The sequence below is a fragment of the Sphaeramia orbicularis genome, chromosome 1 (assembly GCF_902148855.1).
Source record: "Sphaeramia orbicularis chromosome 1, fSphaOr1.1, whole genome shotgun sequence".
In the NCBI taxonomy this organism is placed as follows: Eukaryota; Metazoa; Chordata; class Actinopteri; order Kurtiformes; family Apogonidae; genus Sphaeramia; species Sphaeramia orbicularis.
In genome coordinates, this window is record NC_043957.1 from 25,910,159 (window position 1) to 25,937,070 (window position 26,912).

At 38.3% G+C, this 26,912-nt stretch overlaps 1 protein-coding gene across 1 annotated transcript in view; it reads right to left on the minus strand.

Annotated features, from left to right (window-relative positions):
* The window catches only part of hoga1 (4-hydroxy-2-oxoglutarate aldolase 1), a 41,844-nt gene extending 15,317 nt beyond the window's left edge, over positions 1–26,527 (minus strand). Inside the window, exons 1-5 of the mRNA XM_030132874.1 lie at positions 25,771–26,527; positions 22,517–22,645; positions 17,603–17,730; positions 13,655–13,789; positions 2,594–2,690 (exon numbers count right to left, since the gene is read on the minus strand). Coding sequence (XP_029988734.1) covers positions 2,594–2,690; positions 13,655–13,789; positions 17,603–17,730; positions 22,517–22,645; positions 25,771–25,984 — 703 coding nt within the window. The 5' untranslated portion in view covers positions 25,985–26,527. The remainder of the gene's footprint in view (positions 1–2,593; positions 2,691–13,654; positions 13,790–17,602; positions 17,731–22,516; positions 22,646–25,770) is intronic.
* Positions 26,528–26,912: the final 385 nt, after the last annotated feature.

The window sequence follows — 26,912 nt, forward strand, 5'->3', positions numbered from 1 at the left end:
GAATTCAATGTGTCCTAATACTTTTGTCCATATAGTGTATGATTGAAGCCCATACTGATATTCAAAACTGCACAGATCAACACATTATTTTTCTGACGGCTCTAAAAAGAGGCTTTTCGTCACACATTTCAATAGTCAACACACAGACGTTTATGATTAACTGTCAGCAGCCGGAGTCCATCCTGACAGATCAGCGCTTCATAGGATGTCTGTTTTTTTCTTTGACTGAGGTAGATAAACATACATTCTCCAAGGCAACAGGATATCATGGCCTTTGAGTATGACATCTCATTGTCTGTGTCTGGCGGAGGAGAAATAACCAGACTCCGTGACCTTGGACCGGTTTGTTGTTGTTGTGTTGTTGTTGCTGTCGAGCCGGCGATCACTGCCGGGTGCATTTTCTGTGTGATTTCAGTTTCAGTGGCCTGCTGCCGCTCAGATCACACAGCTGACAGAATGCAGCCGATTGACAGGTGAGAAGTCCCGCCCCCTGCTGCATGATGTGTGACAGCTTATGAACAGAGACACTTAGACTATGACCCACGCCAAATCTGACACAAAAACGGCCAGAAAAGGGTCAAGATGTGGAAATAATCACCCAATATGACTAGTTTAAAGACTCCTTTTATTAGTTCACCGGCCAACAGGCAATGAGCTATTGTGTCATCGTCATCATGAGCAATTTATCCATCCACCCACCCACCCATCCATCTATATAATAAACACTGTAATATTACATCATAATTACTTAATATTATTAGATTCTTATTATTACTTTATTATTTCTACTAGTATTTTCATAAAGCAGTTGCCTGTTTTATGCTACTGTTTTTATAGTTATTGTTGTATTGTTATTGTAATATTTTATATATGTGTTCATTAGTTGTTGTGCTACTGCTGGGACCTTCACTTCCCAACGGCTCTGCCCAAGGGATCAATAAAGTTCGAGTTAATCTTATCGACTCTAACCATCCAGTTGCTAAATTTATATTTCAAAGCTCTTACAAATTTTGGGTGAAAATCCACAGCATTTAAAGGTGTCACTTCATATCAACGCCAACAGCTTGATATCACTTTGGGCTTCGCTGTGTTTCTAATAGAAGTTTATGAGTCATGTGATAACAGAGTAGGCAAAGTGAGCCCAGAGAGCAGATGTAGACGTGAGCAATCACACGTTCCCATCAAAGCTCTGTCACAAGGCCCTGGGAGGTTCTGATTGACAGGGAGTCAGCCCACCCCCCTTTGGCCTCATTGTGGGGGGGCGTTGAGAGCATGAATTCGGACATCAAAACTTGGATGTACACTCGCAGTGTGGATATTATCATATCAATCAGTCAGCTCTGCCTCGGCTGTTTCAGTCAGTCACGAACACACAGGCCATTACTTTCATATTTCAGAGATGATGATCAGGTAGAAAAGATCAGGGAGATGCAGGAGTGTGTGTGTGTGTGTGTATGTATATATATATATATATATATATTCACACACACGTGTGTATATGTGTGTGTCATAGTGTGTTTGCCAGGGCAGTGGGAGAACATGACTCATTAGGTTCCTGAACACCATACTGATGCTTATTCCCAAACGTGTTATCTAATCCAAGCCAACAGCACAGTGTACGTGGCTGACATACAAAGAAGGTAGAAGACAGTCCTTCAGATCACTGCTGGGAGAGATCGTACATGCTCTATAATTTACCACCACAGACGGCTCACGTTTCCTTTTACAGGGATGACAAAATTACTAACACTGATAAAAATAAAATAGGACCAATGTCCTATACATATATGTACAGGACACTGGTCCTATTTTATTTATTTATTTTTATTTAATTTAAGGCTTCATGTTTTTACATTGTTGACTTAATTTATCTCAAAGTGGCAGGTTCTGTCTCTATGTTAGAGTCCTGTGGTCTTGATGCAGGAAATCAATTACCCAATAGAAGTGGGTGGTACTTTCACTGGAGGAGAGCTCAACTAATTCAATCAAAGTCCATATATGACTTTTATCAGTGCTCAATAGTAACTATATTAATATCTGTAACCATTTCCATATTATAAGTATGTTAAAAGCATATAAAACATTTTTTTCAATTAAAGCACACTAATTATTCTAAAATGAATAAACTGCCTCAAGAAAATTGTCTGATTTTGAACTGATTTTGTAGAAAATCAAACGGAAATTCTATTTAAAATGTTTGAGAACAGCATGAAAAAAGGTTAATGCTTAAGGAGATATTTAGAGGGTCTCAGTATCAGGATGTCCTTAATATTTTGTACATTTAGCCTGACACTCAATCCCCTCAGAGGCATTCTGAAGTCTGAGCGTAATATAAAACAGGACAAGACCCTGGAATGCAAGGGGTTATGGGTACAAGGAGCCGGACGCTGACATCTGATAGTCAGCAGATCCTTGAGGATGACAGTAACATCAGTCAGATACTTTGGGCTATTTTTTTTTCTTAATGTGCTTTAATCGAATAAATACACAAAGATGACAGTACCCATGTGTCCACTTGGGTTTTGCATGAAGGCAAAACAAAACCTTTAGGGATGTGAATGTTAGCGGCCGCGGCCTGTTTTCGGCCTCTTACCGACACAATACGCCGCCATGAGAAATCCCGCCGAGCCCGCCAACACCTGGAAATCCTGCCTCGAGGTTTTGTGAACAACCAGGCCAATCCGTGTGATCTGTGAAAAGAAAAGAAAAAAGAGATTGACAGAAATATGAAAGGTAAAAAAAGGGGAATGTTTCACTATCTCCTTATTGTTGTGAATCAACCTCAATATTCCACTGCTCTGTGAATGTACTTATATTACATGGTGACCTTTGACCCCTGACGTTCTTGGATCAGTTACAACTGCCGGTGTTGAAACTGATCATGACAATTTACTGATTGTTGGACATTTTTGTTTTGTTTGGATTGTTGACTTGAATAATAATAATAATAATAATAATAATAATAATAATAATAACGATAATAATAATAACAGCATCAATAAAATAATCCACAAACCTGAGACAGGAAAATTTGCTTAATTATTATTATGACAGTTATTTCTAATGTCACTAATTTGTAACGTAGTAATTGTGGGTTTTATATTCAAATTAACAACCTCCACTTAACCCTTTTAAGATGATGTGTGTCTATGGTGACACATTTAGCATTTTATGGCATTGAAATGACCGTAATTCGCCTTTGACAAAAATCCAACGTCATCTTTTAGCTGAGATTGGGTTCTTTCTATTGTTGTATAACACATTGCAGTAGAGGCCTGCATTGGCAGAGGGGGAGGGGTGGAAGTGGGTGGAGCAGAGAGCAGCAGAGTGCAGTCAGTGAGAGAAAGATGGAAGATTATTATTACTGAAAGCAGGGTTATAACCGTGGATTCTTGAAAATAATTGTATATAATAGTGATAGTGCTGTTTTGGAGTGTTCTACTAGTGTGTTTTTGCTGTGTTTTCGTTGAGTTTCACAGTTTTTTGTTTTGCTTTTTTCCATTGTTTGTATCTTTATTTTTGTGGTTTGTATGATTAATTAATGTAAAAATAACTAATAAAAAATAATAAAATAATGTATTTTAGCTGTGAATAAATAAATATATATATATGTGTGTGTGTGTGTGTAAATATTATATAAATACATGTATATTTATATATATGTAAATATATAAGCAGAGAGCTAGCCAGGGCAGAAAGAGATGCACTGTTTGTAAAATGTTTTCTCAGTGAAATGAGGGCAGCTGAAGTTCCCAGAAGCGGTCGCCAAGACAACATTAAGGCCAGACATTGTCCTCACGTCGGTAGTGTCCATGCAGGCAATTCTCTTGGAGCTAACGGTGCAGAATGGAGGAGGCCCACGAGAGTAAGAGGGCAAAGTACTCCGAGCTAGTGGAGGAGTGCCGGCACAACAGTTGGAAAACAAGATGCCAACCCACTGAAGTGGGATGCTGAGGATTTGTGGGCCAGTCCCTCTGCAGGGCCTATAAGATGCTGGGCATCACAGGAGCCAGCCAGCAAAGGGCCATAAAGTTGGCCACCGACACAGCGGAATGGTGTCAAGGTGGCTGTGGATCAAGAGGGGAGAGGAGTTGGAAAGTAGGGTAGCGCTACCTGGACCCAAGCTGGGGCCTGATCAACCCCGGCTGGGTCACCTGGGGGAGGGGGTCTGATTGTTGAAAGACCCGAAACCCCCTGAGATCCCAGGTTACATCACTGATGATGTGTCCAGGAGCACCACAAGGTGTATCTAAGAAAAAAAAAAAAAGGGGGCTCTGTTTACAACTAGACAGAAAGTGCTTTTTTTCTGTATTTTTGTGGTTTGTGTAGTTTATTGATAATTGTATTTTTGTATTTTGTATGTATTCATTTTGTGTGTGTGTGTGTGTGATGCACTGTCTGTAAAAGAAGCAGATCATCGATGTTTTCCTCAGTGAAATGAGGGGATCTGTTTACAACTAGGCAGAAAGTGGCTTAAAATGACAAGAAATAACTAAAAATAAGACACTAAAATGAAAACAGAATGATCTAGATAAACAACGTTTGAGTACATGTAAAATAGTTGAAAGTTTTTTCTATAGTCTCATAAAGTTTCATTGAGCAGATTTACAGTTGTATTTCATAATAAATATGATTTTAAAAATTCAAGTCAATTTTTTTTGCTGTAACACAGTTTTAAGCATTTATTACATATGATAATGATCATTAATGGCTAGATATCAAAATTTAAGTTCTTTCTGAAAAAAGGTGCAAAAGAATTGGCAAAAAAGACATTTTCTGACACTTATTGCAAAAACAACATAAAGAAATCTAGGCGGCCTGTTATAATTATAGTCCTTATAGGGTTAATTAAGGATCTCAGCAACAACACTAAACTGTATAACTGTAAATAATTTCGGTAGTAAGGGGTAGTAGTAGTATTATTTCCGTCACTCCTTCCCACTGTCAGAATTTCTTCTATCTTATGTAGTATTTTAATCCCAGGGGATGTTGTCACAAGAGACGACAAACCCAACATCTCACTAGGTAAACAGATCGCTCAAATTGAGCCGGCATTGACTCGACGTTTTAGGAGGAGGGGCATCCAAAACAGAAGAAGAAGAAAGAAAAAAAATCAAATCCCATGTGAGAAAAAAAGAAATCAAGTTCAAAAGAGAAGGAGGGGGAAGGGTGATGGGAGAGGCTCATGAATATTTGATGAGCTCCGCATTTTGTTTTGCCTCTTTTAATTCTCTTTTGTCAATCCGGATACGAAGTGCCAAATCTACAGTAAATAAACCTGAAATGTTCAAAGAGAGCGTAAGACGACGATCTACCATGATGCACATAAAGCTGAAAACCCCACAGGGAAAAGACGTTGCCTCCAGTTTCAGCCTCCACTGCTGTAGCGGGGGGGAGGGGGGTCCTATTTCGAACCGCCTCGTGTCAATCACTTTCCACATATCAGTCATTTCACACATGCAGGGCTGTAATTGATCAGTCAGTCACTCACATTATAGGAGCGCTGTGGTGTTTTAGATTCAGGTTCTATACAGGAGAAAATTAACACAGTGGCAAGGCTATAATATACTATATTTTTAGCACATAGGAGGCAATTTCCAGAGAAAACCTTAAACTTTTTGACTAATGCCCTGTGAGTCTAACAGACACGGTTTCATTCACCAACAGCTTGAACTCAATGGATTTTGTTTTGTAAATACAGAATGCCCAGGGTATGGGCGTGTTTTGGGGATTTTTTCTCAGGGGGATGCTGGCTGGGGGTGGCCAGCCTGTCCACGGGTGGTCTCCACGGGGGGAAGGGGGGCAGCGCCAGCACTTCCATCTTAAGTGTACTGGTGCCTCAGTCAGCGGGGGTGCACCACGCATGTTTTTAATTTTTTTTTTCTTTTGGTGTGGTGGGGGGCTTGGTTGGGGTTGTTTGGGTGGGTTTTTGGGTGCTCTTTGAGTGTTACGGGCACGTCTTGGTGGGGCCACGGTGGTGATGATGGCCATGGTGATTTTGGTTGCGTGGGCCGTGATGGAGAGTTCTCATGTCGTCACATCGTTAGTAGGCATGCAGGTGTGTGTGTTTGTGTGTGTGTGTATGTGGGAGTGTTTATGCATGTAGGTGTGTGTGTGTAAGCGTACATGTGGGGGTGTAGGTGGTGTGTGTGTCTGCAAGTGGGTGTGTATGTGCTTATGTGTATGTGTCTATGTGTGTGGGGGATTGAAGGGGTTGTGGGGTTTGAGGGTGGGATTTGGAGGGGACGGTGGGTGGGTGGGTGGGCCTCCGGACCCAAGGGGCGCTTGGCTGTGGCATCAGGGTCTGCACAGGCCCACGGTGGGTTGCTGCCCAGGGTGACCTGGTCTTCTGGTATGCTGAGTGGGGCTGCTGCCCAGGGGGGTGGGTGGCCCTTGGGCTGTGGGGCCCGGGGGCCTGGGCCTTGCTTGCCTCTGGGTGGTCGGCCCCTGGTGGCGTCCCTGGCCCCCTGGGGCCTGTGCTCAGCTGCTGTGGAGCCACTGGCTGGGGCCTTTCTTGGCTATCTTTGGGGCGGGCACACTGTCGACCCTTGGAGGGGGGGGGGTTGATGAAATTTTCAGGAAATGTTGATACTGACACAATGAAGGGGGGGGACAGATCTCCGAGTGCTTTTCTAGTTGCCTATGTTTCAAAATTCATTGCCAATTATAGACTATTCCTCGTGAAGTGTATTTAGTAATTACTAAAATAACAGAAATATTGTTATATTCATAGTTGTTCATTGTTATTCAATGAAACTAGTGCGTTGACCTGTGGGGAACCACAGGTTCTAGATCCTCTGATCCAGTTCATTCCTTTACTTTCTTGGTAAATTCCACTGGTATTTTTAGTTGAATAACCTCTCAGCTAGCATGTCTGTTTCTGCACATGAAATTTGACACCATGGCAACGTGGCCCTATTTTTTAGCTGTTGCTAGGAAACCCACTTCAACGATGATTCTATGATTCTGCACATAGCAACGTGATTGTAAGGCTATTGTATTTCAAAGTTACTTATATCTCCCAAAATACTGGTCCTATCAACTTGCTGTTTTCACTAGTCTCTTCCTTGACCAAAAATATGTAAGTATGCCAAACTGCAACAGTCAGTTCTGTACGGATTTTATGTGATGTCCAAGACACACACAGAGTCCACTTCCCTTTTATTATATAGATTCCCATAAATGGTTCAAAAATACAAGCAACAAGGGGCAATGTCTTTAGACATTTGTAGACAAATCTGGAATCTACAGAACGATCTAATGACACTAAAGTCAAATACACTAGACTAGAATAAACAAGGTAGTCTTATTTGATAGGAAAAAAGAAACAAACTGTAAGACATTCTTTCTGAGGCAAGATGCATTATAAATATGTTGAGTATATGTGTTATAAATGTGTTAAACAGGCATTAGTTTGATAATCAAGGTCTGTATTTCCAAACCACACTGTGATATTTTATATATGTATATAAAACATCTATGTCAATTTAATTAATCCTTAAAATCCAAGTCTTGTCATGAATCCATGTTGTGAAAATCTACGTCGTTCAACAGTGAAGTGTAAAAAACATTTGTTATAAAGCTGTTAATTGATCCACAGGCTATTAAATAAAAGAAATTAGCTCTGTGCATAACATCTAAATTAATCTAATTAAGTTTCTAAATCTGAGTCTTGTCATGAACCCACGCGTTGCATCTCTGCTTTACTTTTTGAACAAGTGAAAAGTGGAACACATTAATCCTAAAGCTGTTAAGTGTTCTATAAGTGATTAAATGCAAGAAGTTAGCTCTGTATATAACGTTTAATGAATTCAATTAATGCTTAAAATCTAAGTCATGTCATGCACGCACATTTTGCAAGTCTGCAAAAGTTGTTGAACAAGTGCAATGTAAAACATTAGCTTCTCATGGTTCCATAACCTATTCAGTGTTAAAAGTAATAAGTGAAGAAATCTAATCTAACAACAGAACATTGCATGAACATGTACGCAATAACTTAAAATTTATTAAGCTTGTCAAAGTGAATAATTTTGGTGACAACTGGAGAAAAATGAGCTCCGTCAGGTTGTCAGATTTACATCCTCCAGACGGTTTTTCAGGTGGAAGCTGCAAAGGTGTAACTATAAATGCTCCTGGCTCTCTAGCACAGATAAAAAATAGTAGGCGTTGTAATTGCTTGACTTACAGATGGTAATTGTTTGGATTGAACAGACAGGAGATGGTACCTCATCAGAACAATCCCTGGATTCACACATCTGGCTCATGCAGGAGCTGCAGAGACGACAGCTTAAAGCGAAAACAACCGATGTGCAGCAGCAGCAGCAGCAGCAGCAGCAGGAATACGATTAGAAGAGATGAAGTGAGATGAAACTTTAATGATCCCTAAGGGGGAAATATTTAAAGCAGCAAATGTCTTAACTACATGACAAGAAGATTTACTGTAATGTAAGTCTTTTATCGTATTCTTTTAGAGTTCAGATTGGAGGAGATGACAAAGGATTAAATCCTGCCACGTCTGGATTCACTAAACACTCAAACTGTTTGTTTTTATCTTCAATATATTCTATTTATTTATTCACGAATGACCGGCGCTGCATTAGTCAGATGTGAGTGCTGTCACTGTCTGCTTCTCGTCAGTATCACCATACTGCTAAGTCTTATGTTCCTGAGATAGAAACAAACAGAGCATGTGAGGGTCTGTGTCTGTTTACTGGGGCTTCATATTGTTCCATTATTTCACAAGAAAAGACCTGAGTGATAGAGTCAACCATGTTGTCATGACGAATGTTTTCATACCAGCTGATACATAACCATGACCATAAATGTTAAATCAGTGTTTCTGAGCAAGTTAAAGAAAACAGGAGGTAATTTGGAGATTTAAAATACTTGTAAAAGACACAACAAGATGAAAACAATGTAAGAATGTAATGAAAATGTAAGAAAAAAAAGTGAGAGGGAAACGTAAAAGACAAAAATGACAGAAAAGATGCAAAATGATGACATTAATGTAAAAGACATGATGAAAAGGTAAGAGATGCAAAAGACAAAAATGACGTAACAGGTGGAAAGACACGATATGTAAACAACACAAAAGACAAAAACGACATAGAAGACGCAAAAAGACGACATTAACGACACAAGATGGAAATGTGAAAGATGCAAAAAGGCAAAAATTGTTAAGTAGCAAAAAGGACGAAAATAAAGTACACAAGATGAAAACATAAGACATGAAGACAAAAATAACATAAAAAAGACATGAGGTGAAAATGTAAGAGATCCAAATAGACAAAAATGACAAAAGATGCAAAAGGATGAAAATGATGTAAAAGACACAATATCTAAACAACAGCAAAGTGATAATGGAAACAACATCAAAAAAATGTGAGGCCGGTTGGATGTACGACCAAATTCTCTGAAACGCCTTTGGAGACAATTTATGGTAGAGAAATGAACATTTAATTTAGGGTCAACAGCTCTGGTGGACGTTCCTGCAGTCAACATGCCAATCAAAACTCTCTCAAAACTTGCGCCATCTGTGACATTGTGCTGTTTGATAAAACTGCACATTTTAGAGTGGCCTTTTTTTGTGGCCAGCCTAACGCACACCTGTGCAATAATCATACCGTCTGATCAGCATCTGGATATGTCACACCTGTGATGGGGATGGATTATCTCAGCAAATTAAAATAGCGTGGGGGGGGGGCATCTCCGCTGAAATCTCGCTCCTGCCCCTCTTCAGATCCATTTATTTTATAGAATTTCTCTGTTGAATTTCTTTAGTTCTACTCCGTAAATGTCATTGCCTGTACTGTATCCAGTGGTACAAGAAATTAATCATTAAAGAATATGACATGCTTTTTTCATGAAGTATATAAACAATATTTTACTATTATTCTTATAGACTCTATCGAAAGACAAATTCAGGTTCTCAGGAAAATCGCTGCTTATCAATTAACCGTTAATTGATCGATAAGGTCAACCAACTAATGATTAGTGGATTCATTGATAATTTGCATCCCTAGTTGAACCACTCCCCTATGAAATGGGCCAACCCTTCGCAACCTGTTACATCATCAGCAGTTATCGATGTCACTATAAACAGAGGCGACAACTTTGTTTCTGAAATTATTCACCATGCCGTCAGCAGCTGTAACCGTCTCTGCTCCATGGGCTTTAATCGTCTTTTTGCGCCTATCAACTATAAACCGCAGAAATCCGATCTATAACACATTGAAACGGTCGATCAAATGATTAAGATGTTTACGAAGAAACTACGTACATTTGTGTGTTTCTTTCATCACACTGCTGCACTTTTTGGCAGTGTTCACCTCCATCTTGCCAATGATTTGAACAGAATTATGGGAAATTTCCCCTACCCCTCCGTTCGTAGAGTGGTCCTGGAAAATCTCCGTTTCGAGGGCCAAACACCCCTCCCCCTTAGCCCTTCCCCTCCATCTAATTGAGAATCGGGACAACACTACCCCTTCACGTGTACACGCAAAACGGAGTGGTAGGGGTAAGGGGGAGGGGCCAAGGGGAGAAACGGGATTGAGCCTTCGATGTTTCATTTCAGCTCATTTAAAATGGGAGCAAAAACAAAAGTGTTGCATTTATGTTTTTGTTCAGTGTATTATAATGCTCCACACTCCCTCCCTCCTCCCTCACCTCCTGCCTCTCCGAAATTAAATCCTTGTTCACCTCCAACTTCTTAAAACTAAATAGCGCTAAAACCAAAATACTCGTCATCGGTACCAAATCTGCTCTGTCCAAAGCCGACGCATTTAGTCTCACAATCAACACCTCCTCAGTTTCCCCCTCCCCCAGGTTAAGAGTCTGGGTGTCATCCTCGATGGCTCACTATCCTTCAAATCCCACATTAATAACATCGCCCGGTCTGCATACTTCCACCTACGCAACATCAACTGCCTCCGCCCCTCCCCCACCCACTACCGATAGCGCCACCATTCTTGTCCACACCTGAACAACCCGAACAAATATGAGCAACATGAAATGTCTTAAGAGACATAAGTGGAATTTTAACAATATTCTGCCTGTTACTAAATGTTCTGTGTATTTGTAGATCCACTGTGATCTGTAAGTTGTAATGCACATGTATAAATGATAAACTGAGGCAGAATATTGTTAAAATTGCACTTATTTTTCTTTGTTTTTTTTTTTTTTGCTATGTCTGCTTGAAAGATGCTTGAACTTCTATCTTGTGTTTTTTATACAATGACAATAAAAGTATTTAATAATTATTCACATTTTTTAGGCTACTTTGTAGATGTAAACATTTTCTTTAATTTCCTTAATGTAATTGGACTTTGTCACTCTAAAACAGGACAAAAGTTTGGAGTTGACATTATTTATAGGTCATTATAGTATTATTTTACTGGTCTGGCCAAGGTTATCGTTAACGAAAACTAACGAAATGATGAAAACTGGAATTGAAAAAATATTTTTGTTCACTGAACTGAATAAAAACTATAATTAAAAGAAAAAAAAAACAATAACTGACTGAAACTATATTGTGTGCTTACAAAACTAACTAAAATGTATAAAAATTATGGATGAAATGCACTTAGTTTTTGTCTTTGTAAATGTCGAATTGATTTGAAGTGGATTTATTTCGTTTGAGCAATTTTAGCTGGCGTCACCAAACGGCACTTCACGGTCCGTACTTGATTTTCTCGTCCCCACTCTACCTGGCAAAATGGAGACTAAAGCTGGGAGAAAACAGCAGAGTCCTGTTTGGGATTTCTTTGAATACGACAGTAAAGATATGAAAAAATAAAACTAAACGAAAACCAAGCATTTAGAAGAAAACAAAAACTAATAAAAATAGCAAACCTGCTCTAAAAACTAATTAAAACTAACTGAATTAGAGAAAAAAAGTCAAAACTAAATAAAACTAAACTATAATGAAAAATCCAAAACTATTACAACCTTGGGTCTAGCCCACTTAGGATCATATTTGGCTGAATGTGGCCCCTGATCGTACATGAGTTGGACACCTATGAGCTACATTCAGCCAAAATACAGCATCAATACAATATAAGATGTTTCTGCTTAAGTTGTCCCTCAGAGTTGGGAAATATATGTTTGTCACTCGTGAAGAATCTTTTTGCAGCTCGTCTGTCTTCCTTAAATTGACCCACCACCTCTTGTTTTCTGTGTTTGGCCTCTTCACGCCTACAATTGAGAAGGGTCGCTCTGTGCATGAACTACACCCACGCTTCTGTCTCCCAGCAACTGGACAAACATGTTATTGCCCAAATCAGAAATGCATTTGCAACTTCTTGCAAACACTTCCCACACAGACGAAAAGGTATCAAGAGCCTCACAAGAGCAAACTGTTCTTTTTTTTTTTTTTTTTTTTAACTAACTCTGCAATCAACCCTGGAGGAGAAAACTTTACACTTGAGTTTTTCAGGTTATTGTACATCCACTTCATTTTCTTCTTCACTGCAATCACATAGAAATACAGCATTTCTCTACAAAATGTAATGCCTACTTTCCTGTTACCAAAACAGTTAACAGTATAATCTTAAGGCTCTTGAAGTCGGACCGATCCCAGTTCACCCCTTAGCCCTCCCCCTTGACCCTTGCACTTGACACTACCCCTTGAAACAGAGCTGCAAGGGGTATGGGTTGAAACATTCCTGTATGAAATGGGGACCTGTTACATCATCAGCAGTCGTCGATGCTGCTATTAACAGATGTGACAACTCTGTTTCCAAAAGAATTCCCCATGCCATCAGTAGCTGTAGCCGTCTCTGTTCCATGGGCTTGGTTGTCTTTTTGCGGCCTTCACTTACAAACCGCAGAAATGCGATCTACAACACATTGAAAAAGCATTAAATGGTTGATCAAATGATTAAATTGTTTATGAAGAAAATATGTAAATTTTTATGTGTTTCTTCCATCACACTGCTGCACTTTTTGGTTGTGTTTACCTCCATCTTGCCAAAAATTCAAACAGAATTATGGGAAATTTCTCATACCCCTCCGATCGTAGTGCGGTCCTGAAAAATCTCTGTTTCAAGGAATATACAGCCCTCCATCTTAGCCCTTCCCCTCCGTCTAATCGAGAATCAGGACACCAACACTACCTCTTCATGTGTATGAGCAAAATGGAGGGGTAGGGATAAGGGGGAGGGGCCAAGGGGTGAATTAGGATTGAACGTTCATAATAATAATAATAATAATAATAATAATAATAATAATAATAATAATGGATTAGATTTATATAGCAATTTTCTATGAACGCATACTCAAAGCGTGGACAATGGATCCATTATTTATTCCCTCACACATTCACACTCTGGTGGTGGTCAACTACATTTGTATCCACAGCTGCCCTGGGACAGACCGACGGAAACGTGGCTGCCAGTCCGCACCTACGGCCCCTCCGACCACCACTGAACATTCATACACATTCATACACCAGTGTGAGTGACACTGGAGGCAAGGAGGGTGAAGTGTCTTGCCCAAGGACACAACAGCACGTGACTAGGACAGAGCGGGATTCGAACCGCCAACCCTTCGGTCATTAGACGACCTGCTCTACCACCTGAGCTGAGCCATGGCCGCCCATTGGTCTTAATAGATGGATTGGCTTTGTTCTCAATAGATGTTATTTAGAGTTTCTTACGTCTCCTCCGCTGTCTTTGAGGCCTAGGATGTTCGGGTGTTGAGCTAGTCGCACAACGGCATCCACTGGCAGGTCCAAGCCCGTGTTGGCCGGAACACTGTACAGAACCACCGGCACCGAGCTGCTGTCGGCCACCTGCAGGGGGAGACAGAGAGTCAGAAGACCACAGCGCATGACTGCAATGGAAGGAATTAAAACCACTATTCTCCTGTTGGAGTCCCAGACCACGGTGCTGATGATGAAGATCTGGATTTGGTTTCCAAATGCCTTCAGTGGCAACGCACTGCTCCTAATGTGTGCTAATACTAATGCTAATACTAATGCTAAGTGCTGGGTGTGTGTATTATGAGTAAAAAGCAGAGACTGAATTTCCCAGTGGGGATAATAAAGCAAATAGAGTTAACCTTTAATTAGGTGAGTGCTCTCAGTGTTACCTGTGGTGTTTGTGCACTATTAGTGTTAGCTCGGCAACAGAGTTGAACATGAATGACTAGCATGCAGCTGTGTTATAGTTGTGTTTACCAGTACTTAACTCATAAGGACCTAAATGTCCACCATCGACCAAAATCATCTACTGATCTAAAATGTTTAATAACTTCTGATCCACTAATCCTATCAATACATGTAAATAACTGGTGTAAAATATAGTTTGTCATCTTTTCATGGTCATCAGATATGACCCATTTGTAAGTTCAGAGGCTCCGTAGTGAACGTGGAAACACCATCATCTTTTATAACATTGATTCATCCGTATTAGGGCACGAACAGAAAAGTTGGTTTGCTGACGCATCAACATCTGTGGCACAAGTCGACGTTACTATGGAGGAGTCGACTAGTCATGTGTTATTCTCTCTCCCTTCCATCACCCGACAGCTCCGAACTTTCATTCAACGCATGTCGATACTCTCATCTTTATACATGAAAACATGGAGCGCAAGGTAGTGATATGTGGATCAGCGGACCTGGGTTGGGTTGGTGCGGGTCCAAAAAATGTCACTTTATTTGCAGGGTGGGTCAAATAATTCCACAAAAATGGGTTAAAAAAAAACCCTGACCCGTGCATCGCTATTGCAAAGACCAAGACTGAAGGAAGAAGACAACTCAGAGTAGGATTATTAAACTGACTGTGATCATCACAGTGATCACCATAGTTTTTCTAGATCACAGTATGGTCTCTAATGTTCTGTGAACCAGGGAAGCACCACCAATACTGAATAATAATTTGGACCGCCAGTGTGCTTGGATTATTCTGTTCATTTATTTCATTAATGCGCTCTTTTCTCTAACATGCTGTGCGTCTTGGCTTCTGCTGTCTGAACCTTTTCCCACTTTATGTTGTTCACTTACATTTAAAAGAAAATTCAAGGTGTTAGCCTCCGTTTTGTTTTGGTTAGATGTCTGAGAAGGACTGTTGATGCTTGTGTCCTGTAAGTTTTTTATTCTGCTCTTTACTGTACATTGTTAATGTTCCAGTGAACGTTAGTACCAGTTGCTCATTGTTGAAAGGCTGTGTGTCTGTGGTCCTCCGCTGTCAATGTGATGATGTCATCACACGACTAGTCGACTCGACTCCAACTTTGACAAATAAGTCAATCTGAAAAAATCTTAAATCACTAATACCCTAATCTGTATACTCGTTTTATCTTCAGTTATTGATATATTTTGCATAAAAGTCACCTTTTCTTCAGTTTTCTCTGTTCTAATATTAATACCTACCTATAATAACCTTTGAATTTACTTAGAGGTTTCATGTAAATCTATATAATCAGTAAATCAAATATAGGAAAAGACATCATTTACACTGAGAAATGCAAAATGCAGGTGATAATAATATGATAAATAGTGATGAATCAGTTCTAGGTCTTTAAAGGATAACCATAACAACCACCTAGGGTTTCTCAGCAGGGGTGGTAGCAACCCCCCAGGGGGGGTTGGGACCATGTCGGGGTCTTTTGAGTGGGAAAGCTAAAAGGGGGCGCTCAGACACAAATGGGGGGGTGTTAGTCACTGTTCATTACAATGTATCTATACCAGAACAAAGATTACTCATTTGAACATGAAATAATGTAAAACTATGTATTTTGGGTGTGACTAGAAATACCAGTGCTGCTGATGCTCTCATTTTCTCTCTGCCAGCATATTATCTCCATAGCAACACCCCTAAACACATTCCTATGCAGCGCTGACTGAGCTCTACAATCTTTGGGCAGAGGGGTTGACGGCTCCTGACAGCTGACAGCAGCTGAATCCAGCTTCACAGGTTCCAATTCCACGTCCAATCAAAATGTACACAAGCACTACTACATATAAAAAGTTTGTACCAAAACCTAATCAAACAACATGGCGGAAAGCAAGAAAAAGTGCAGGCAGTATAATGTCACTGACATTAATTTTGGCTTTATTCCCTCGCCTACAAATGTTCATCTTCTGATGTCCCTGCTTTAAGAGCAGATTTTTCCTAATGAAGCGATGAAACCCTCATGTTTAAAGGATCACCTGAAAAAAAATACATCCTTACAAAGCATCAAAGGATGCAGTTTATTTCCAGGCCCTCAAGGAGCAGCACTGGAAACGGAGCATTTCCAACCTGTTCACTCGGAGGGTAAACCAGAAACAGAGCAGGTTAGTGGCTTTGTGCAACATCTGTTTATTGATAGTAAAGTCCTTCTAATGTTTACAAGTGTGTGAGGGGGGGCTGGTTCTTCCTGCATCCCCTCTGCTTTCAGTTCAATAGCAGTTAATTTAAAAACTTGGATTATATGTAGTCCTAGGTCTGCTTCATTGAGTGCGTGACCTCATGTTTGTTATTGGGCAACTGAGGCATGTTGTTTGTGTGATTGGTTGATGTTAAAAATGTGCGTCTTAATTTGTTTCAATGTGCAAATACATACAACAGTTTCAAACCATCTCCAACTGTTGTAACAATATATTTTTTCCCTTATTACTTTTAATTGTAGTTTAAATGAAATAGGTAGGCTACACATAAAAAATTAATTTACAATGAATTTGATCATGGACATTGTTCCATAGACCTGGGAGCATTTCAGCACAATAGCCTAGAATACACACTGGAGGGTTTTTTTTCCAAACACAGCCTACATTAGGCTAGTCATAAACATTTCCAACAGACAACCATTATTGTCTACGTATTATTATTGTTGTTAATAATAATAATAATAATAATAATAATAATAATAATAATAATAATATGTTCATCATTAGGCATGTTGGGGGGGGCAGGAGGCATGATGATGAGGTGAGAGGGGGTTTGGTCAAAAAAGGTGGAGAACTACTGAACCAGCCTATCTTAGCACCACTAGCATCAGTTTGTATTGAAATGTATGGTCGGTCACCTAGCCTGCTTAGGCATGCTGCTTCCTGCTTCACTCAGGAAACCATAATTAGTATGTTTATGCATTTCACAACTCAGACATAACTGTTAACAAAACAAAACTGGATGTGTTAACATACATAAAGGAGTTGAAATCACTTCACGGTGTTTATTATTACACTGTCGACGTGGTAGTTTTCAGCATGTTCCAGTTTCATCCCTTGCTCTGCCCACTGGTTTCCATTAAACCAATGAGACAACAGGCCCAGTTAAACATCCCAGAGGCTTCAAAACTGCAGTTCACAAACCAGTGGGGGACACCACACACAGTTATTATACTATTCTGTGAGACTTGGTCACTTCTATCACCCAGTTTAACCACATGAATACCGATATATGACAGGAAAAGAAGCTTTACACTAAATGCTGCTTTAGAAATAACAAAACAATGCACCATTTTAATAAAAAAAAACTCAAAACAAAACAGCATTTTAGAGACATGCTTTAATGTTTGTGGCTGTTTGAAGGTTGAATATTGGTTTGAAGGTTGAGGTCTGCGTGTAGTGGATTCCTTTCTGTACAGAGTAAATTGGAGTATGTTTTGCGTATCTGCTGACCTTGATGAAGTGCTCGATGAGAGCGCGGCTGTCCATCTTGCCCTTGTAGAAGCACGGCGTTACCACGAGAACGGCGTCAGCTCCGGCCGCCGCCATCTTTTCTGTGAGCTGTATTGTTGCTCTAGTGGCTGAAAAAACAGCAGGGAGAGGACGAAGAGAGACAACTTTACCAACGTACATTCGGATGTCATCTGCATACACACTGCATATTTGTAAGAAATATTTCAAATAGACAAAGACATTAGACAAAAGGAAACTCTGCACTGTATGTGCTTTTATTTTCCAATATCTCAATATATCTGTGCAGGAAATCTTTCCTGCCACATTCCTTTACACTGTAAAATAAACCCCCTTCTGTCTGGTGTTTCAGCCCAATCATAAACCTATCTCCATTATGCACTTCAATGTTATTTATTCACCTACTGGAAAATTACATTTTACTTGCACATTACAGTTTATTATTGCACCCTGCTGTTTAAATTATCCAGATTTGTTACTCAGCTATATTTGTAGTTACTTCTAATTTATTATGTATAGTGTGTTTGCTTTTATGTTCTATTTTTTACTGTGGTAAATGCTGTTGCTGCACTGCAATTTCCCAGATTGGGATCAATAAAGTTAATCTTATCTATCTATCTATCTATCTATCTATCTATCTATCTATCTATCTATCTATCTATCTATCTATCTATCTATCTATCTATCTATCTATCCATCTATCCATCCATCCATCTATCCATCCATCCATCCATCATAATAACCTTGGCCAACATGTGTGCACAGACAGCACAAAAGGAAGGAATAAATGAAGCAATGTCACAAAAACAAGGCATCATTTAGGCTTGAATTAATTAAACAAAACAATTAAATCATGTCTTGTTACTCAAATATTCAGAATAATTATAGAGAACATTTTTTTTCAGGTTTAAAAACAAACAAACAAACAAATAAAAATATAATAATAATAATAATAATAATAATAATAATAATAATAATAATAATAATAATAATAATGAAACACTTTCCATCAAAGCACTTTACAAAAAATAGAATGTAAGAGTAAAACTACAATCAAATACAAATAGTTCAATTAAACTGAGGAACAGTAATGAGTAAGTGATGAAATCCATATGTGAAACATGCATGTCTGGAGGTGAAAACAAAAACACTCAAACTTTTCTTTTTGTTCTCACCAACAATCATCATTTTACAGAAAAAATTATGATAATTAGCTAAGTATCTGCGTTGAAGGGTTGAATGAAGCGTTGAATGAAGGGTTTTCTGTTGCATTAATGCTGCTAAGCTAGGAAACAGATATTTAAATATATTAATGGATTGATTTGCAACTGAATATTTGCATTTCTGTATTTTTTCTGCAACATTCTGAAACCTGTCAAACTAGTGCAATGCTATATATATATATATTATTTTTTATATATGTGTATATATATATATATATATATATATATATATATATATATATATATATTTGTTTTTTTTTTTTTTTTTTTTTTTCTTGTCATAGTTGAATTAAAAGCTCTAATTCTTTAATACACATTAAATTGTACATTTTTTGCTTTAGAGCACTGTGCAGAGGGTTCTCCAACTACTAAGTAACTTTATGGCACAGCAATTAATATAAAATTTTGTTCTGCAGTGGTTTTATACACACACACACACACATATATATATATATAATTATTCTTTTTAATCTGCTTTACCCACATTGAAGTTTACTATAAAAATTTGCTCAGATCCTTCAACAGTGTCATCCAAAGTAATGACTTGAAAAGAAGAAAGAATGAAACAAAGAGAAAATCTGTCAAACAGCCAAAAACTGTCACAGAAAGATGGAGTTTAAACTGAAAACTGTCAGATACTGTCAGAGCTGCATCTCTGACACTGTGAGGGACTGTTTCATCGTCGTTCCATCTCTGAGGTTTGGTACAGATCACAGTCAGGTCGTTGACACATATTCTCAGTTGACTGTGTTACTTTAGGCTGTATCAGAGGAGGACAGGAGGTAAGGTGTTGGTGAGCAGTTTATGCAGTGATGTGAGCCTAAACATCTACAACAAAAGAGCTGGTTAGGGACTAGAGGAGACAGAGGACTTCTGTACAACTGTAGTAGATGAAGCTGGGGCCAATAAATGAAGTCTGTGCTTCCCAAACATACAATCTGAACCATCGCTACTGCTGGTTTTACAAAGGAAAATGTAATGTTTTTTTGAAGGAGTTGTAGAATCACCAAACACATGTGAAATGCAGCTGTAAAAAAATAAAAACTAGAAAAGCACTTGGAGAGTCAAGCCAAGGCAGATCAGTGTCAGTATCAACATTTCCTGACAATTTCATCAAAATCCATCCATAAATTTTTGAGTTATCTTGCTAACAGACAAACAAACAAACAAACAAACAAACCCCAACCTAGACTGTGCGCCTCCAGTTTCCCCAATAAGCACCATTTCACCTGCTGTGCAACCTTCACCATGGGCGCAGGCTAACCCAGGCTAACCCCGTACATGGAGGAGTCGGCCCTGCTCACTCAGGGTTTGATGTGAGCAAACACATTGCCCTAGTTTCTTGGGAGTGAGGGAGGTGTCTGATTATTCATGTTATGTGCTAGGGTCCCCCAGCTGTGGCGTACCACTATCAGTGCTCAATACGAACTACACTGACATCTGTAACCATTTCAATGTTATAAGCCATCAAAATATGTGAACAAAATTATCTTATCATGTTGTTATAACCTTGTGTTATGTATTCATATGTAAAGTATATTACATTATATGATTATGATTAATGTATTATGATATACAATGTATAATATAGTGCAATATATAATATGTGGAGTGATGGAGAGCTGTAAGAAAGCTGCTATGAAATGGACACAGTTTATTTTTGATATGTGTAATATTTTTTTTAGTTATTTTGAGACGCTGGCATGGGGCTTGGTCAGTAGAGAAAGAGGGGGTAACGGGGCAGAGGGATGGGTGGCACTTCATCCCACTCCTTTTCGAATATGTTTTCTTTTTTATTTTTCTTTGTTGTTTTTGGTTTTAAATATTGATATTCAAAATAAAAAAACAAACAAAATATGGCCCTTTATAAGTAAAGGCATATTTTTAATATTTCAAAAATCCATAAAGAATTTTTTAAAAAATCAACATTTCTCAAAACTGTGAACAAACTTTGTAGACATTATCCCAAGGAAGCTACAGAAAATATTTGAAATGAATCCGACCAGTTGTTTCATCAGAGAAGAAAACGTGTTTGCCTTCAATTAGCCATCATTAAAAATGAATGACACCCCAGCATCAGAACGGACTGCCAATCGATGCCTACATGGACACATGCAGAGGTCTTGAAGCGCCTCACTCAGGAGGATGAATTATTGGCAAAACATATCATTGGAAACATGACTGATCTGAACTGAAATGTTTTAAAACTGTCTTGAAAAAGCCATGAAACTGAAGGCTGCTCAGGTTGAACTCTTTTTATACATTTTTCTGTACCATTAATACTGTTTTTATTAAGTCCTACTCCCATTTAATCCTATTTTTGTCTATATTTTTATTGAATTTCTAATCATATGATATATAATTTTTTTTACTTTTAACCAAATCAGGGTCTCTAGTTTTCAATGTGCCGTGACAAAAAGAAGAAGAAAATTAAAAACAAAACAAAACAAAAAAATTCAATTCTACCTTCAAATGTTCATATTTGCAAACAATATTTTACTTTTCAAAGTTCCAAAGCAGTTCAATGAATATGTCTGTGGTTTTCATTGTAATAAATACCACATTTTTTCAATTTGGATTGGATGATTATGATATACATTTTTTTCATTTTATTCATTTTTTTGTGGGCCCAATATGTTAATAACGTCGTCTAAAGTGAATAAATAAGTATCAGATCATGCAGGTGAAGTTGTGCTGAAAAAAAAAACAAACAAAACATAGTTATGGTAAACATTTTTACGTGTTATATGAAGGTGAAATCAGAAGTGTTCAAAAATGGTCAAAATAGGCTCAGACCCCGAGAGGTGAATCTATTGTCCCTTATGTTACTGAAAGGATCCTCTTATCTTATCTTATCTTATCTTACATTTCAGCTATTTAAATCTGATATAATGACTTTTATTACACTATGGACTTAGTTTTGAGCACATATTTTGATGCCTTTTCAGTATTTTAGCATCAGCAATTCTTCTGATAATTAATTTAACTAAAATCATACTCAAATAATTAGTTGTCACACATTCAAACATATTTCAACACTGCTGATATGAAGCAAGTTAAACATTAGGGGTGTGTATTGGCAAGAATCTGGCGATATGATACAGATCACAATAATAGGATCACAATACGATATATCACGATATATCATGATACCATTAAAAAGGCAATTTTTTGTTTGTTTCTTTTTTTAAAAATTATTATTTCCTTGAAGAATTGAATTACACCAGAAATATGCACAAATACTAAACCCATTTTTATTTGATCAGAACAGGATCTAATGCTATATCACAAAATTTTCCTCTGTTACAACTTAAATTATGTTTTACAGACATTACAGATTAAGACCCTGTTCAAATGTTCATATTCTACTAGTTCATAACTAACATCATAACATTATTTTTGTGCAATCCCCACAAAGGAACTAAAATTATTTAATAAAAGAGTGTTAAATAATAATAAATAAAATATAAACAAAAAAGAAAAACAAAAATGAACCTCCACCGAATCTGCATGTGACTAAATACCTAAAAATATTGATACAGTACTTTTGAATATTGATACAGTATTGTGAAATGAAATATTGTGATATATTGCAGAACCGATATTTTCTTACACCCCTATTAAATATCCTCATTGTTTTTCAATTATTTATCACCAAAGCCGTGAAACCTACATTCACACCCGGATCCAGCCATGACCAGTTTGTCTGAGGGGAGGGAGCGTCTGACCGCCTTCACCACCTCCACCCGCTCGTCCTCCGTCAGGTACGGATACTCCCCGTTGGACCCCTGGACCACCAAACCTGCAACACCAGACACAGTTAAGACAAATGGTCCAAAGGTCTCACCCGGGGGGGTGAAAGTGATTTGGTGCCCTGTGAAAAACGCATCACTTTGGGCCCCATCACTTCGGGCCCCATCACTTCAACGCCACAAACCCTAAAAATATAACACTGGATCATGAAGATAAAACTTGTGGAATCAGTGGCACCTTTTAAATCACTTCTTGAAACACGTTTTTACTGACTTGTCTTTAAGTGATGTTGTCCCTTTTTAATGTTGAGTAATTAATTTTACCCTGTTTGGTTATTAATTCATATTCTCATACATGTTGTTTTATCTCACTCCTATATTTTTGCATTGTTTTGACAGCATCATGTTGTGTTATTTCTGCCCCTTCTACTTCGATTCTCTCAATTTATTCAGTGTCATGTTTTTGCGTTTGCTGTACATATCTGTTTATTGTGTTGTTTTCTGTTTTAGTGTGTTCGTTTGCATCTTGTATTCTGCTGTTGTGCCCTTCTGCTTCATCTGTCAAAGCATTTTGTAAACTTAGTTTTTAAAGGTGCTATATAAATAAAATTCTTATTATTATTATCATTATTATCATTTCGTGCAAGACTAATGAAAGGACTACACTGTCTTTTTCATTCTAAAAATATATCTTTATATTTTAATGATAAAACCCTTTGATTTTTTTTTTTTTTTTTAACAGTGATTTACAAATACAAATAAAATATTGTTTTACTTTTTGGATGGAAGTGTATTTACTAGCATCATCTAGGAGCGCTGACATCTGGACCAAACCATATCATGAAATACAGAGGGGGTTTAGAGGATAACTGGATTTTATTCTTTTTTTAAATGTTTTAAACCAAAAACTAAACAAAGTTAATGCAAAGAACAAACATGTTTTTACGCCTTGTGACACAAATATCCTTTCATGGTGGTAGGTTGATCATTTTCATTCTAATCTTCTAGTATTTTCTCGGGCCCCTGTCAGTTATGGGCCCTTTCTCCCCTCATCTCATCTGTGACTGAGTCTACCAACTTTTCATTTATTCTACCAGCAGAGGGCGACAAATAGTCGCTGTTTTTCAGTGACTTTTTTCTGTTTTTTCCTCAGGGCTGAACTTTGTCCTGTCTGTCAGGTCCCTAAGCAAACACTGAACACAAACCCAGAGCCATACAAAGAGAGTTGTGACACTTCCATAGACTCAGGTTGTAAAAAATGGCAGAGAAAATATGGACCTACTTCTGGGTTTTGGAGGGGCTGACTGTTCCAGACACTGAATACCACGGTGTTGGAACACATTCATTTGTACTGCAGCTGAATTATTAAATTATCGAGTGTATTTTCTCTATTAGCTTACACTTATGTTGTAAATTCTGTTTTCTGTGGTATGTGTTAGTGTTTGTATAAATTTAGATCTTAAACAACTGTGATGTTGGATTTTCCGCTGTAGCCCTATAGTTAGTTAGCTTGACTTGTCCAGCTGTTGAGATTTAACCACTATAAGCACAAACTATGGAGTTTTTAAGATTAGGTAACCTTAGTACAAACGTTGTTATCAGTGGGTTTTATTTTAGTTGCTTTACTGAACCTATAGTGAAAATAAATCAGTGCCCATCACAGGCATTCACACAGAGATTAGATACATTTGCATAACGTACAATAATGCCTTTTTTTTGGTCAACTTTGCATTATTAGTTATTAATGTTCAGCTGGAAAAAAAAATGTTGCCTTCCTGAACAACGTGTAGTAAATTTAACTTGTATTCCTGCCATCTTAACCCTCCAGTATCCTGTCCTGCAAGGCCCTTACTAAGCATCAAGTGTGCCTTTTTGGCACACTTGTGGAATAATGTCAAAAAATTTTTCATACAGTTTGTTTTTAACTCTTTTCCATTTTTTTCTATTACATCAACTTGAGCTGTAAATAAAAATACCAAATACTCAATAACTGTCACATTTTTTTAACCCTTTAAATACTGTGTTTGTAATGTAAATAAACCTTTTTTTTAATGCAAAAAACACAACAAAAATTATTTTTTTTCAATACACTACATAAAAAGTGGATCACATATTCTTTGATTTTTGCATCCTGGCATATGTCAATGATTAACTCCAACATTGGTTTATTTGTATTATTATTTTTGGCACTTGGTCAAATGTTAAAAAAATACTAGCATCTGTCACCAAGTGTGCGTAAAATGCACACCTATAAATCAAACTATTAAACATTATATATTGATTTATTTTTCTGCTCTAATTTGATTTTATTTTTGTAAATCAAGGTCAGCCCTAATCATACATATCAAATGGAAGAAATAGTGCGTTTTAGGCACACTCGGGAGACAGATGATAGTCTTGTAATTTTTTTTTTGTTTACAATGTGCAAATTTTAGCTGGTGGCCAGAATTTTAAAGATCATGCAAAAATGAACAACTTCTGAATTCTAACCTTATTTAAATTGTGAAACATAATTTGAAGTTTTTAACACGAAGTGCAAAGTGTGTCTAAAAGGCGCACCCAGATACCGGAGGGTTAACACAATTCAGTGTCACTTTTATCAAAAATTGGATAATGCATTGTATAATTAAACTGTATTACTTAAATAGCACATTTAAAGTAAACCTGTAGCTAGTTAGTCTATTTTGTGTTTTTGTATGTGAGTTATGTGAGTTGTTTAATTCTTGTAGCGGTATAAAATACAGTTTTCATAATTACATTCACAAATATGCATTTTCAAAGTCATCATTTTCATATACACAAATAAAAATATCAGTATCGGGATATTAGCCTTGGTATTACTTGGTATCAGACTGAAAGAAAAATAGTGGTATCACACATCTCTAATGACAGGGCTTTGCTTGTGTTGGAACTATTCAGGCTTACATGAATCACGTGATAACCGGAGCGGTGACATCAAGGCGTGTCGCAACTGTCTTCCTATGGCTTTGCACAAACAGGTTCAACGTGTCTATACTGACTCCAAAAGTTTCACTGAAGACATATGCTTCATAAATACTCATCTGAGGCACTTCCTCCTACACTGATGACAAACTCTGAAACCCCCTTTTCTCCTAAACCACATCAGCCTCCCAGACCTGGCCTGGATCGGTCATGTTCCTCAGTTTTCTCTGACCTTTAAAGGGGATCTGTGCGTACTTGTGCAGGTTCTCCTCCAGTTTCTGGTAGTCCACCTCCTCTCTGGCGGTGAACGGAGTCGCAATGGGGGGGTAGATCCCGCTGAGGTCCAGCCTGGAAGCGGATGTGTGGCCCCGGGTTCCTCTCCACAGACCGGAGGGACCCGGTCGGCACAGGGGACCCAGACGTGTCCAAGCCCGGGCGGACAGCATGGTGGGGCGCACAGAATGACGGGGCCGTCCGCCCCCTGGGACCCTGAGCAGCTGCTGCAAACTGGAGTTAATAACTAACCTCACCTAGTAAACATTGACTTGAATTTGGGATTTGTGTGGAACATGAGTCTTCACAGCTTCGCTTCGCTGCAGGAACCGGTCCGAGCCGGTGAGCAAACCCACAGAGACTGGAACCAGAGTGGACTGGGACAGGGTCCAGTCCCTGACCTGGGGCAGAGTCTGGAAGTGACTGCAGTGGAGTTTACTGTGCATGTGTTAGCATTTAGCTCCACTCCGCCCAGGGTCAGTAAGGGTTCATCTGCCAGCGGCAGGTCTGGACTGAACGGAGAATGGGATGATGACCCAGGACGGTCAGAACCGGCTCAGACCACAGCTGGACTGGGGTGGAGTCAAAACAAGGACTTTTACTCAAACACTGTGCGTGGTCAAATACACTTTTGAGGGACTTTATATCACTATTTACATTTCATGTGTCCGTATCTACTCCACAGCAACTCATGCTGCCTTCACGTACTATGGTAATTAAGGGAAATACGGTCCCGGAAGTACCAGATCGGTTCCACGCATGCGCAATGCTATCACGTGTTTTCCTTTTTGACGGATGGTTTGAGAAAGCGCTGTCGCTACCAGATCGGTTCAGGAAACTAATTATCAAATAAATAATAATAATTATACTATTCATACTTTAGTTATACTACTGTATGAGAAGTAGTCAATATTACACACTCATAATCAGCAGCAAGACTGAAAAGAAAAATGTTTGATCAGTTCTAAAATATTAGAAACATGCAATAATTCTGGAATATAACAGGAAATATTATATGTTGATAATTTTAGACGGCATTTTTTTAAGATGTATTTTTGTCTTGTTATTCTATTTTATTCCATCTGTGCGATGGCGAGGAAG